The sequence below is a fragment of the Sinohyriopsis cumingii genome, chromosome 9, assembly GCF_028554795.1.
Source record: "Sinohyriopsis cumingii isolate HCF-2022 chromosome 9, ASM2855479v2, whole genome shotgun sequence".
NCBI classification, from domain to species: Eukaryota; Metazoa; Mollusca; class Bivalvia; order Unionida; family Unionidae; genus Sinohyriopsis; species Sinohyriopsis cumingii.
The window spans coordinates 27,077,468-27,092,201 of NC_142969.1; the positions used below are offsets into that span (position 1 = coordinate 27,077,468).

The following is a 14,734-nucleotide window of genomic DNA, read 5'->3' on the forward strand; positions in this document are numbered from 1 at the left end:
ACAGCATATCTTTACATAAGAATATTGCACTGCAAAGTTATTATATACCATTATATATATGGAAAAATTGATGTTAATGAGTTAAGTTAAAGAGTGTAAAAGAAAAATACCATGGTATGAATGGCAAGAGATATAAAACATAGGTTAACTGTTGGGTTTTGGAAATTGAAACATAACATAGATGAATACCTGAGCATTCAAATCAACTACCTGCTGAATTGTTTGTTTCTGTTAGAAACACTGATGGTTCTGAGCACAAAACAACAACTCTTGATTCTTATAAGACTTACTATAGAAGATTTTCTCAAAGAAATGAGTGACCAAAACGTCTCAAAGGGACAGAAAATTTCATAAAATGAACAGGGCTTTTACTGCTGAAATGCATGGACCTAAAGAAAAAGGTTCTAGGAAGCAAATATCACTCATCCAAATCATTTACACCTTTACAACCGAATAAACTTTTTACTTTGGCTCAAATGGGTACATTCACCCCATCTGAAGCAATGCAATTTATTACTACTTCAGCAGGTCCTTTATATTTTGAGGAAGTGATGAGGCCAGGATATTGAAATATGGAGTCATGATGCTCTGTTAGATCGCTACAAGTGAAAAATGTTTGGAGTATCAAGAGCATGATTCTATGACCCATTATGGTCCATGAACAAGACCCAGTATGGTCCATGAACAAGACCCACTATGGTCCATGAACAAGACCCAGTATGGTCCATGAACAAGACCCAGTATGGTCCATGAACAAGACTTAGTATGGTCCATGAACAAGACCCAGTATGGTCCATGAACAAGACTTAGTATGGTCCATGAACAAGACCCACTATGGTCCATGAAGAGAAAAGGACATAATTTCAAACAAGACCCAGTATGGTCCATGAAGAGAAAAGGACATGATTTCAAACAAGACCCATTATGGTCCATGAACAAGACCCATCATGGTCCATGAACAAGACCCATCATAGTCCATGAACAAGACCCACTATGGTCCATGAACAAGACCCAGTATGGTCCATGAACATGACCCACTATGGTCCATGAACAAGACCCACTATGGTCCATGAACAAGACCCAGTATGGTCCATGAACAAGACTTAGTATGGTCCATGAACAAGACCCAGTATGGTCCATGAACAAGACCCACTATGGTCCATGAACAAGACCACTATGGTCCATGAACAAGACCCAGTATGGTCCATGAACAAGACCCAGTATGGTCCATGAAGAGAAAAGGACATGATTTCAAACAAGACCCAGTATGGTCCATGAAGAGAAAAGGACATGATTTCAAACAAACTAGCCTTGTATATTTGCACCAAATATTGTATCAGATGACAGAAACCCCCATGAAAATAAGAAATCTTGAATCTCTCTTCTTTCTGTCTCAATTCTTGAAGAGATTTAATCCATATATGCAGGACTTGTATTATTTAAAACCATAAGTAAAAAAGATTTCCTCTGTCCCTAAAAACACTGCAGAGAAAGCATTAATTTGATGGTAACAAAATAAACCACCTTTATAAGGAAAAGAACTGTGCTGGCTGAAGCTGGCAAGTAACTAGTCAAAAAATGCCACCTCAGTTCATCCACAAAGATAAAGTTTAGACCAGAATGAATAAGAGACATCATTTGTATTCTGTGTTCCTCCAGCAGACAAATTTTCGCAAGTCTGCATTAAATGAGAGTGCTCAACCTGCATTCTCTTGATGATCAAGTTAACTGAAGTGAATTTACACTCAAGTCAGAGATTCCATTGACTGTGTTATTCAGCGGTACTGTTATCAATAATTGCAGTTCAGTTTCAATTCAGTTCAGAAATATGTAAAAGAAAAAATACTTCCTTTGGATAAAGAAAACTGCATAAGTGTTAGATGCATCCATTTATACTGAATACGCAGATCTGGGACCACAATGTAATTTTCTGCACTTGCCGAGTGCCCACGCGGATGACAACACAATGACTTATTTCTTATTACCGGTAGTAACTATATTATTGCTTGAATGACATAAAGTGTCCATAATTCAGCATTAGATATAAATATTTTGTTGACATTGAGAATGAATTGAATACACCACTCCCTCGATAACTTGCGCACATCGGGGTCCAGAAACAGCAACCGCACTATAAGTGAGGCGCGAGTTATCGAGGGACCTATAAAATAAGCCCAAAACCAATAAAGGGATTGACGACATAATGGAGAAATGGGGGGGGTAGGCAGATTATACTGTTGAATACTCACTTTATAATCATTTTGAGATTAACTGTTAATAAATATCTCTTCATAACGGTGTACTTTATTATTTCCTCATAGAACAACATTAATTTCAGGATAAATTACAGTATATTGAGGCGATCATCGAAAACATTATTCCACGTGGTTTCCGTTCGCTTAACATGTGTACCACTTCACACATTGTGTACTATGTCACTAATTTTTATGTTGAATTGGATACATTCTAGTTTTATTGTATGATCCAAATTAGACGGGTTTTTTTTATATACAAAAGATCGACTCTTTTCGAGAAACAGTGTCGATTGAACGATAGATAGATACATAGATTTGAATGTGATAGAAGCAAAATGGAAAACAAAAAAAAAACAAAAAAACAAGGGTTAATCAGTACTAACATATTTAATTGGTCTACAAATTTAAAACAACGTAAATTAGAACAAGTTAATACTTGCCGTTTGTGCCACGCTTGACAAATATCAATTCACTTTTTGAAAAAATCAGTTATTTTGTGTGTGTGTGTGTGTTACTCCTTGGTTTCTCTGCTGCTGAGCAAAATCTCTCAGATTTGTCAACTGCACGAGCTTTACGTAGTCAACATTTTGGGTCTCCACCCACCTTATGGCAATATCAAAATATTTGATTGCTTCCTGTGCAGAGGGGTGGGGGGGTGCAACATCTGCGTCTGCATCACTTTCAACACTTGTGTTACTCCAGTTAGAATCGTCTTCTACTGCAAATTTGTTCGCTATAGAAATAATTATAGTTTCATCTGACATGTATTCGGCTGTGGGGCCATCATTGTGAGCACAAATCCACTCCTTCATATCATCAAGAGAAACGCCCATCTCAGGACCATGAGTCTGTACGAATTTCTCCCAAACAGCCTTGGCATTAATGACATCAGTTTCACTGAAACATTCGAAGTCACTATCATCAACGTTGTCTCTGTTACTGTTTTGCTTTACGTCAAAGGCAGCTCCAAGACCCTTAATCCAGCACCCGAGGTCTCTTGTAATCGATTTTTTTTAATGCAACAAACACTTCCCCAAGTTGTTGATCAAAACAAAGCTGGTATCTACATGTAATTAGGTTCTCACAGAAGTACTCACGGGTTTCGTTGTGACGGTCGATTGACTCTTTTCATGTTTTCAATGAACAAAATATGTTGTGATTATAATGTTTACACTGAAACGGAATTAAAGGATTAGAACGTGACTTTCACACAGGATAACGTTTAATTGGTGTTTATTTCATTCTCTGTTGCCACCTGTTAGCATTTACCAGAAGTTTTCATTGATCGCTATTTCACCAGACTGTTTATTTACAGTATACTGACAACTATTTATCATAAAAACTTACATAATATATGATATCTTTAAACAGAGGTCTCACTAGGATTTTAAAACTGGGTCTTTCTGCCTCTGAATTCAATCACTAAATATCAGTACATTTTCTCACTCGGCCGCTAGTCAAAGCCTCTGAACGAGCCGCTTAGCTGTTGAATCATGTTCTTTTTTTCTTTTTTTTAATGTACTCTTATAAAATGGCAACAGTACATCAAAGAGTCTTTCAGTCACTGAATTCTGTCATTGTAAATATCAGCACAGTTAACTGATCAACACATTTTCCCACAAAGCAGGTGGCTGAAACAGGACCGGCAAATCTTTGAATTTTCCCGCGCACCTATTACATGCATACGGAGGACTCCTGCCTCAGTGACTTTCTGCGTCCCAGATCAAAAATTGGCGCCCAAATACGCGTAATTAAGCATTTTTGAGACCTCTGAAATTAATTCTTCTTTAGAATTTGCAAATTTCAAAATATGGATTATATTTTTACAGGCATTAATCACCATTTTCGATGATAAAACGAGCAACTTATCAAGGTTTAATTTATCAATTCTTGTTGTAATTTTTTCATGTTCAGCATATTTTAAAGATATTTTAAATACATTTTCTCTGGAAAAAATCGGGAACCAAGACAGACACCGCATTATAAGCGGGATCGCGAGTTATCTGGGCGCGAGTTATCGAGGGAGCGGTGTATAAGAAAACTCATGCATGACTGTTACCTTGTACTTACTGTTAAGAATTCATTAATCACCAAGGTATTATGCATAAATTCTCACCTTTATGGCATAAGAGTTTGTAATAGCTAAAGATGTCATTCCATTTAGTCATGCCGCTCAAAGATTTTTACAATTTTCTTCATTAAAATATAATTTCTTTTAAAGAGTTTCTTTTTAATTCTGAAATCAAATCAGTATTAAACTGAGTAACAAAAAAAGTGCAAACCAACAAGTTTTATAAAATTTAATACATAATTTATTTCCCTAGAGTACAAAGTGAAAATTTAAAAAGAACTCAGTGTTGTGAATTAAACCCTAAATAGTCCTAAAAGTTCTATCACAATTCCAAAAGTATAAAGTATTCCAAATGAATTCCAATCTTGAAAGTGCTAATGTATCAGTCTTCTGGAATAGCGTTGATGTGTTAACAGTCTGGATGTATCACAATGATATAATTCAAAATTCCTTTAAATGAATTCACAATAATTCTAGGATAATGATTTAGTCAGAAATTATTAATGAGCATTTTTTAATTCCAATGAATAATTTAAATAAATAAATCCTCTCAATTTAAAAACTGAACACAACTAAAAGACTGAGCCATTTTGGATGTTAATGTAGGAATGAGTAATTCTAATATAGTCAATCTTAATATAAAAACCTAGGACACAATTTAAGGACCAGAAAGGTCAGCCATGCAGTACAAATCAAATATAATTAACATATAATCAAGGACAAAAGCCAGAACGAATACAAATTAAATATACATAACAATAATAAAGTATGTGTGGCTCACACCATTATACTTGGGTCTCATCTACAATATCCTACAGTAGAAACACTATAATATGTAGTTATTGGAATAAAATTCCATTCTTTTAGTTTTCTTTCCCAACATAAGTTCATGGTTTAAGGCTCATGCCAAGCTTTGTTTCTCCATTCAAAGCCTATGTGAATTGTCATTTCCCTAGACAAGTTTTTCCATTCAAGGCCCATGTGAAGTGTCATTTCCCAACACAAGTTTTTCCATTCAAAGCTCATGCCAAGCTTTGTTTCCCAAAGTTCATCTGTTGAGGTCCTGCCAAACGAACGTATTAGGTGGAGCCCTTTGTGATGCACCCATTGCTAATAGCTGTAGATGCATGTACCTGCCACACTTGGATTTGAACCATCCAAGATTTAGTAATGCTGATGATGACATGGTGTGAACAGAAAGAAACCCTCTTGAAATAATAACTTATAGGTACTCAGTTGTGAACAGAATTTTTTAAGTTTTCTTTATGTTATGAATTTGGTATTGATGTTATGCACAAAATTCATGCCAGTTGTAAGAGAAGGACAGTGTTGGCAAGTGCTTGAATTTTAATGCATCTGCGTTGACATTCATTGGAGTATTTTGGTACTCTGTTTATGTTAATTGCTTGGATGCATGATAATGAAATATTTCTTATATTTTCCAGATGTTGGTGACAAAATGATAGAAGTAGTTGGGTTGGAGAATTCCATGCATGCTGCCCAGGTGTACGCAGGACTAAGGGCCTCTGCCAAGAGACTTGCCCAATGCTCATCTGTAGTTATCAGGTACAGGTAGCACTAGCTATAGTTACTGGAACCAAAGTAATGTTTCGGGTGGGGTTTTTAATTAACTTGTGTGTGTGTTTTGGATTTTAACATAGCTTTAACAATTTTTCAGTCATTCCAAAGACTTACAGAAATGGTACTAACAGCTGCCTCGCTAGGCGGTCAGCATTAAGAGGTTAGTGTTAGGACTGGTCGGCCTGGTGTCAAGATAATGTGACTGGTTTTCGACATCATGCTACATGTCTGCGGCATGATGCCCCAGTGCTAGACATCACTATAAAACTGCCATACTGCAGACATCGTAGCGATATAACTGAAAAATTGTTAAAGCTGTGTTAAAAATCCTAATCACACGCACACACATCAAATATGGCTGCCACAGTAAGACATCTTGACAATTGTTTTATTGCTGAAAAATATTCAAGATGCAGTGTTCAAAGAAATATTTTTAGACACAGGCCCAGGGCTGGTGATTAAAAAACAAAATCACAAGCCTGGACTCAAATTCCACAAGCCTAGATTTCAGTTTCCATGAGCCCAAAATTGCCACTTCTTATTATATTATTTGCTAGAAAACATTGTGATTGCTGCACTTCAAATATGAAAAGATAAAAACAAAATTGAGTCTTTATTTGGATCTCAAAACATTTCATTTAAAGCATTGCTTTCCTTCAGGTCCAGTGTAAGTACTAGCAAGGGAAAGCTGAATTATTTTTCATGAAACATTAACTTGAAAGAGCTTGAACAAAGTAATAGCAATTAAACAAGACCATACAAAACACTTACTGAAGTGGTTTTGCCAAAATCATTTTTAGTCAGGCTTTCCTATTTATCTCAACTTCCCTAAAGGCGGTCAATTTTTTATCAATGAGTCAGGAGCCAACATGACCACATTTGATCCCTGTATTACTTACAATACTTCTAAAAAAATCGAGTATTTGGCCCAAACTCTCCACATTACAACAATAATATAATCAGTTAACAACTTATGTATACACACTAACCTATATCACATTATGCAGCCGTACATCATTGCACTGGTTGCAAGAATTGCTGAAATAGTTCCGGTAAACAGTAGACTGGTTCTGGCTTCTTTCTGGCACATCAGTATCCAAAACAGTATTTTAGAATCACATCTACGGAAAAGCCATTGGAGCACTAGTTATAGTAACCCAGGCAATCTGTTCCCCATTCATAAATGACGTGCTTTGCATTGAACACAAAGTTTCCCGTTTTCGATGGAAGTATAAATAAATGATCTTCACAAGGGTTAGGGGCAGTCATGGTGCTAAATATAAATAATTTACTAGCCTTCAGCATAATCCATCCTGAAAATAAATGTCTGCATTTCATAAGAACATAAATGTTATCTCAGCAAATTCAATTTTTTTTTTTACAAGACCAACTGGCATGTCACTTAGAATACAGGAGGGGCCTGATATAAAATTAGAGTTGTCCTGGGCATTGGGCTGTCTGATTTTTTGAGCACTGAGATGGTTTTAGCACTCATCAGTTAAAGATGAAATTGACTTTTCTTGGATTCCTGGAATTTTTTTTCATCCATTAGAGTGTCATTACCTTTAAAGAACTCTTTCTTTTAAAAACCATGTTTCCTGGATTGCAAAAAAAACACTGGAGAAACAAATTTTGCTTGGCATCATTACATGCATTTTTAATTACCTGATTAAATATTTGGGCTACTCAAGCAATCTTTTTCTTTTCTTGACATTTTTGAACTTTTGGGTAATAACTTCTTAGCTTCTTAGCTGGATTGTACAAAAAAACTACTGAACTTGAGGAAATGAAGTTTGATTGGCATGTTAGTTTGCATATTTTGATCATCTGGATATATTTTCATGGTGCTGTAGTAATTTGTCCAATTTTTGATAATTTTATAAAAAAATTATTTAAATTTTGCTTAATTGGGGGTTTAAAGCACAAAGCTGGTTTCATATTGGTCTTTTCCCTAAGTCCTATCCAGGAGACCTGACAACTGCTGATCTTTCATAAATACATTATGTTCACCGTGTTTGAAATATATGATGAGCTAAATGGTGAATTTGTACTATATTTCAGGACCAGGAAGAGATTTCCCATGCAGATTGATGGAGAGCCATGGATGCAGCCTCCCTGTACTGTAAGTCAGCTGCTTTTGTTAGCCCCATGGTGACACTTATAAGTTTTAATTTTTTGAATTGTGCCTCCCTGTTTTATTAATTGAATAAAAGAATATTGCTTTGTTTTTAAATGGGTTGAGATAGTCAAATAGTGAGATGGAGTCAGTGTTCAAAATTAGCTTTCAGAATCTGGAGGACTTTGAATCAGCAGCAATTTAACAAAAATAGTCAATTCACTGAAAATGTTTAGCTGCCAAGATGGCAACAGTTTAAAATTCAGGGGGTGTAGGGCAGAACCATTCACTTACCACAAGTACATTCTTACTAGTTTATTCCATCTTAAAACAGCATAGACCCTGATCTTCCAGCACATTGTGCTGGCAGATCAGGGCCCATGTTGTTTGATCTACTAATTAACCCTGACAAACTGCATAGACCTAGATTCAACAGCAAATCATGTGACAGCTGATCTGGGTCTATACTCTTTGCAGTTGGACTTGACTTTTAAGAAAGTATACTTTATCTATATGGATTTGCATTCTTATTCATGAAGTACCAATTTTCATAAATTGCATGTTTTCTCTAAACCATACATATAAAGTGCCTGCAATCCATGAAACAAAAGGACCCATAGGGACTTGGACATTTTTGATGAAATTCAAATTAGTATGTTTAAGAGACATGGCTGCAGCCATCCTTTACTCAAAGTCCATCAATCCACACACATTTATGTACCTACAGAAAGTGATGCCCATGACAATAAAAGAATTCACAGAATGAATTGATTTGTTGAAATTTTAAGTTACCATTTTTTTATAAAAAACATCAATATGTAATGTGACATTTATTTACTTATTATGATTTCAGATTTCTGTGACACACAAGAATCAGGTTTCCATGTTGGTCGCACCACCATCCAACAAGAAATCCTCATTTTTTAAAATCTTTAAAAAATAATAGTAAGTACTTTGTTCGCTTTGACAATATATAGTGCACATAAAACCATGTTGATTTAGCTCTTTTTATTTTATTTTTCATAATCCTTACCAAGAACAGTAATTGCAATTTGAAGCCATTTGCAGACTGTTAGGATTTAGAGCATTGATTTAATTTTTCATGATCTTTGATCATTAAAAGTTATCAAATACAGTTACATTGAGTGAGACTGTTGCCTTCATAAGTTGGTGGCAGAATCTGGTGTCATATCTAAAATGGACTTGATTGGCATTTTCAACACTATTTTGATGCTGTGTACATTTATTCGAAAAGCCATGATGTGTGTGGTATGTAGAATAAAAAGCAAATAAAGAAACTTTGAAGTTTTCTGTTCTGTGCCATTATGTGATGCTATCTTTCCTTTTTCATTCAAAAGGAAATAGAATCAACTCAGGTCTGTCAGTGCATTATACACTGGTAGATATGTTTCTACACTATCCATTTTAAACTGGTAGATCTTGTTCTGCACTGTCCATTATGCAGAGGTATAACTAGCTCTACACTGACCATTATATACTGATATATCTAGATCTACAGCCCATTAGACACTGGTAAATCTGCTTCTACACTGTCCATTGTACACTGATAGGTCTGGTTCTGCACTATCCATTATACACTGGTAGATCAGGTTCTACACTGTCCATTATACACTGGTGTATCTAGTTCTACACTGTCATTTATACACTGATAGATCTGGTTCTACACTATCCATTATACACTGATGGATCTGGTTTTGCACTGTCTATTATACACTGGTAGATCTGGTTCTGCACTGTTCATTATACACTGGTAGATCTGGTTCTACACTGTCCATTATACACTGATAGATCTAGTTCTACACTGTCATTTATACACTGATAGATCTGGTTCTACACTGTCCATTATACACTGGTAGATCAGGTTCTGCACTGTCCATTATACACTGGTAGATCTAGTTCTACACTGTCATTTATACACTGGTAGATCAGGTTCTACACTTTCCATTATACACTGGTAGATCTGGTTCTGCACTGTCCATTATACACTGGTAGATCTAGTTCTACACTGTCATTTATACACTGGTAGATCAGGTTCTACACTTTCCATTATACACTGGTAGATCTAGTTCTATACTGTCATTTATACACTGATAGATCGGGTTCTACACTATCCATTATACACTGGTAGATCTGGTTGTCCTTTACATACTGGTAGATCTAGTTCTACGCTGTCCATTATACACTGGTAGATCTAGTTTTTCACTGTCCATTATACACTGGTAGATCTAGTTCTGCACTGTCCATTATACACTGGTAGATTTGGATGTACACAGTCCATCATATATTGGTTTATCTAGATCAACACATCCCATTATATGCTGGTAGGTCAGGGATTACACTGTCAATTATACACTGGATGATCTGGGGCTGTACTATTCAGTATTCACTAGTTGATCTGGGTCTACACTTTCTATTATACACTGATAGTTCTGGGTCTTTACTGTTTATTTTATATTGATAGATCTCAGTATAAACTAATCATTGGGACACTGGGTGACCAGTTGGTCTAAGGCACTCACCATTACAAATTGCTGACAGCTCACCTCTGTGTGGGTTTCAGTCTCGGCTGGGCCACTGTGGTTATGTGAGAGATCTTACCAGTAGCTTCCTATGGGTCAGTGGTTCTTCCCAGGGTTTTCTCCAGATTCTTCTTGACTAAATATACTGGCTCCCATATCATGCGCTGAAAAAAGGCATTAAAACCCTCAACCTACAAGCTACAAGCTGTCCATTATACACTGGTAGAGCTGGGGCTATTGTCCATTCATTATACAGTGGTAGGTCTGGGACTATATTGTCCATTGTGCACTGGTAAATGTGGGAACAAACTGTCCATTATGCACTGGCCGATCTGGGTCTATTATCCATTCATTATACAGTGTTAGATCTGGGACTATATTGTCCATTATGCACTGATAAATGTGTGAACAAACTGTTACACACTAGCTGATCTTGGTATAGTGTCTGTTCATTATACAGCATAGATAGGGATTGACAGAGTCCCTTATTCACTGGAAGATCTGGGCATACACTCAATAATAAATACACTGAAAGATTCAGGTATGTCCATTCTATTGTAATCTTCAGGTAAATAGTGCAGACCTAGCTTGGAGTCCATAAAACTCCTGAGTTGGAGAGTTGATTTTTGCCAATTACAAATGACTTCCTTTTGAAAGCTTGATTAGCTGATTGTGGAAATTCAGTCTTAGACACAAGCTTTTTTCATGTTCACTGGGCAAGATCTGCTGATATATTACGTTACAGGCCATTTGCAGTAGGGTCTTTGGAAACGTACTTTAAAAAAAATTAATTTTCCATCGCACATAAATATGTCTCAGATTTTGCCTGATTAAGCACAGATTGTAGCTGTTTGGTTTGATTTAGTTGGACTTTCTATGGTTAAGACAGGATATATGTGTCATTAGAGTTTTGTCATTGATTTGGTATGGATTACACGTCAGTGTACATTAGATAAGAAATGTAGGAAATGGAGTGATGAACTGTATATGCCACAGGTTCTTACATCAAGTTGCATATTGCATTACTGGTATTAAACAAGTTTCATAAATTTAGCATCTAATTTAGTGTTGAATAAACATGGGTTTCATATTATATTTATAACACACAATTAAGGCTTTGTATTGTTATTCTGTGTAGCACAGTATTATGCCATAGCATGATTATGATATTTATGGCACTAAAAAAAATGCTTTGCGATAATATGCAATGCCTTTTCTTTAATAAAGTGTGTTTTCTTCTCATCATCCATTCAGAAACCGAGTAATGTGATTATAGATTTTACTTCTTTTTTACCATGCGTTAGGAAGGGGGTGTTTTGATATCATTCATCTGTTCATCTGTCTCTGTCACAACATCAGCTACCTGCTGGGAGGAAATTTGCTAATTCTGGTACCTAAGATTCCCATGTGATGACCGTCTTCAAGAGGGGAATGATTTTTGGTCCTCTCCACCAAGATTCTCAGAAAGGCTCAGAGGTCAAATGTACAAAAATTGCAATTACAGTGTTATTTCTTAATATTTTTAACTTACAGGTCATGTAGTGTGTCCACCGTCATGCTTCATCTGTCTGTCAATCAACAGTTGCTTGTTGCCACTCTGGAAGCCATATTTCCAATCTGATTTCAATCATCTTCAAATATTTGTTTATATCATCAAAATCTCAGAATAGCTCCATAATGAGTGACATCCATATATGTTAATGAAATGATCACATATTTGATAGGTTGACCACTCTGGAGACCATGTTTCTGCCCAAATGTTGACCACACTTTAAATTTGCTTACATCATTCAGATCTTGATATGAACCACAAATATTGATGTGATTTTGTATCAGAATGGCTGAGTTTGTTGTCAGTCTGGAAGCCATAATTTTTATCTGATTTTGATCAAACTTCGGATGTAAACTTGTAAGATCAAGATCTTGTACTAGTTCAGTAATGCACAGGATCTAGACATATTAAAGAGGTGATCTTGGATGTTACAGTAAGACCTCTCATGAGAGATCACTGCTATGAGAGACCACCTGACTTAAGAGACCAGGTTCTCCATGTATAGATTTATTAATTATATAGTCTTATGACCTGTCATGAGAGGTCACCTGTCATGAGAGACCATTTTGTTTTGGCAGAAGGGGTGGTCTTTCAAGACAGGTTCCACTGTACTGTTTTACTACTATGGAGGCAATATTTCTGATCCAGCTTGGATCAAGCTTGAAATATATACTTTTGTTAGTAAGATGTCAAACGAGTTAAATTATGAGAGTTATCTATGCATACTTATGTGGTTTTCGTGAAGTCTGATTGACTGAGTTTGTTAGTACTATGATGGCCACATTTCTAATCAGATTTGGAACATATGTATATACCATTAGGATCTTGGACAGTTTTGATATTGACCAAGATGTATGCGTGTCAATGAGGTGATCTTGCATCTGTTTGGCTGAGTTTGTTATGAATCTAGATGCCATATTTCTGATCCAGTTTTGATCAAACTTGAAATGTGGGCTTATATCATGAAGCTTTTGGATATGTTAGATATTGAGCAGAATAGATGAATATTAATTAAGTAATCTTGCATCTGATTGGTAGAACTCGTTTTCACTTTAGAGGCCATATTTCTGACCTGATTTTGATCAGACTTGAAATATATGGTTTTATTATCAAGATTGCTAACGAGTTTGATAATGAGCGAGATCCATGCAATATTGCTTCTGAGTTGCTGAGTTTGTTTCCACTCTGAAAGCCATATTTCTGTTCAGTTTTGATCATACTTGAAATATATACTTTTATCCTTGGCATCATGGATGCCACAATGGACAGTATCAACATATTAAGGCAGTGATCTTGCATCTGATTACTGGGCTTGTTACCAATCTGGGAGCTGTATTTTTTATCTGATTTTGATCATACTTAAATACAGACTTAGATGATTAAGATCTCACATGAGTTCCATGCATATTAATGACATGATCTTGCATCTGATTGGCTGAGCTTGTTGCCACTGTGCAGAGTGTCTTTTTGATGCAGTTTTAATCAGACTTGGCAAGAAGGCCTGAATCATCACGATCTAGAATGAGACAGTTAAGCAAGAACCATACATATAAGTAATGATGTAACTTGGCATCGGAATGTTCGAGTTTTCAACAACTTAGTGACTATTTCTGATCATTGTTTTATCAAACTTGGTAAATAGGCTTATATAATAAGGATGTATAAAGTATTTTGTGAGCACAATCAGCACATATTAATAATGTGCTCTTGCTCTTGCATATGTCTGGCTGATCTTCTTAACACCTGAAAGAGTTTTTCTCCCCAATTTTAATTGGATATGGTAAATAGGCTAATACAGTCAAGTTGTGAGATGATTTTTGTTATGAGTGGACATGTGCATATTATTTATACGATCCTCCATTGGCTAAGTTTGATTTACACTTCTGGAAACTGTCTTATTGATAAGATTTTGATCAGACTTGATAAATAGGCCTGTGCCATCAAGAGCTTTTTTTTAAAATTGTTATAATAAATATATATGCATGTTAATGATGTGCCCTTCCATCTGATTGGCCAAGTTTTTTAACACTTAAGCAGCAATATCTCTGATAAGATTTTGATCTGACTTGGTAAAGTAATATTATATTATCCAGCTGTTGGACGAGTTTGATTATTAGCAAGATTTTCACAAAATGAATTAATTTTGCCTCACTGGCTATGCTTGTTACCATTCTGGAGACGGTTTCAATCTGATTTTGCTGAACCTTGAGCTTGTGTTATTATAGTCATGGACTTCTTTGTGATAGCCATGGACAGCTTTGTGATAGTCATGGACAGCTTTGTGATAGTCATGGACAGCTTTGTGATAGCCATGGACAGCTTTGTGATAGTTATGGACAGCTTTGTGATAGTTATGGACATCTTTGTGATAGTCATGGACAGCTTTGTGAAATTCAGGGGCAGCTTTGTGATAGCCATGGACAGCTTTGTGATAGTTATGGACAGCTTTGTGATAGTCATTGGCAGCTTTGTGATAGTCATGGACAGCTTTGTGATAATCATGGACAGCTTTGTAATAAGTGATACCTGTGCATAATTTTGAGATGCCTTGCATTTGATTGCTTGAGTTTGGTACTTGTCTAAATCTAGAGATAATATTTATCATCGAATTTGTGTAAA

The 14,734-nt window shown here is 35.9% G+C and overlaps 1 protein-coding gene across 5 annotated transcripts in view; it reads left to right on the forward strand.

Moving 5' to 3' along the window:
* LOC149791443 (diacylglycerol kinase beta-like) overlaps window positions 1-14,734 on the forward strand; it is a 264,102-nt gene that overhangs the window by 240,522 nt on the left and 8,846 nt on the right. For all 5 annotated transcript variants that reach the window (XM_089969976.1, XM_089969977.1, XM_089969978.1 and 2 more), the window contains exons 22-24: window positions 5,772-5,892; window positions 7,969-8,029; window positions 8,877-8,968. In XM_089969976.1, the coding sequence (XP_089826102.1) occupies window positions 5,772-5,892; window positions 7,969-8,029; window positions 8,877-8,966 (272 nt within the window). In that variant the 3' untranslated portion in view covers window positions 8,967-8,968. The remainder of the gene's footprint in view (window positions 1-5,771; window positions 5,893-7,968; window positions 8,030-8,876; window positions 8,969-14,734) is intronic.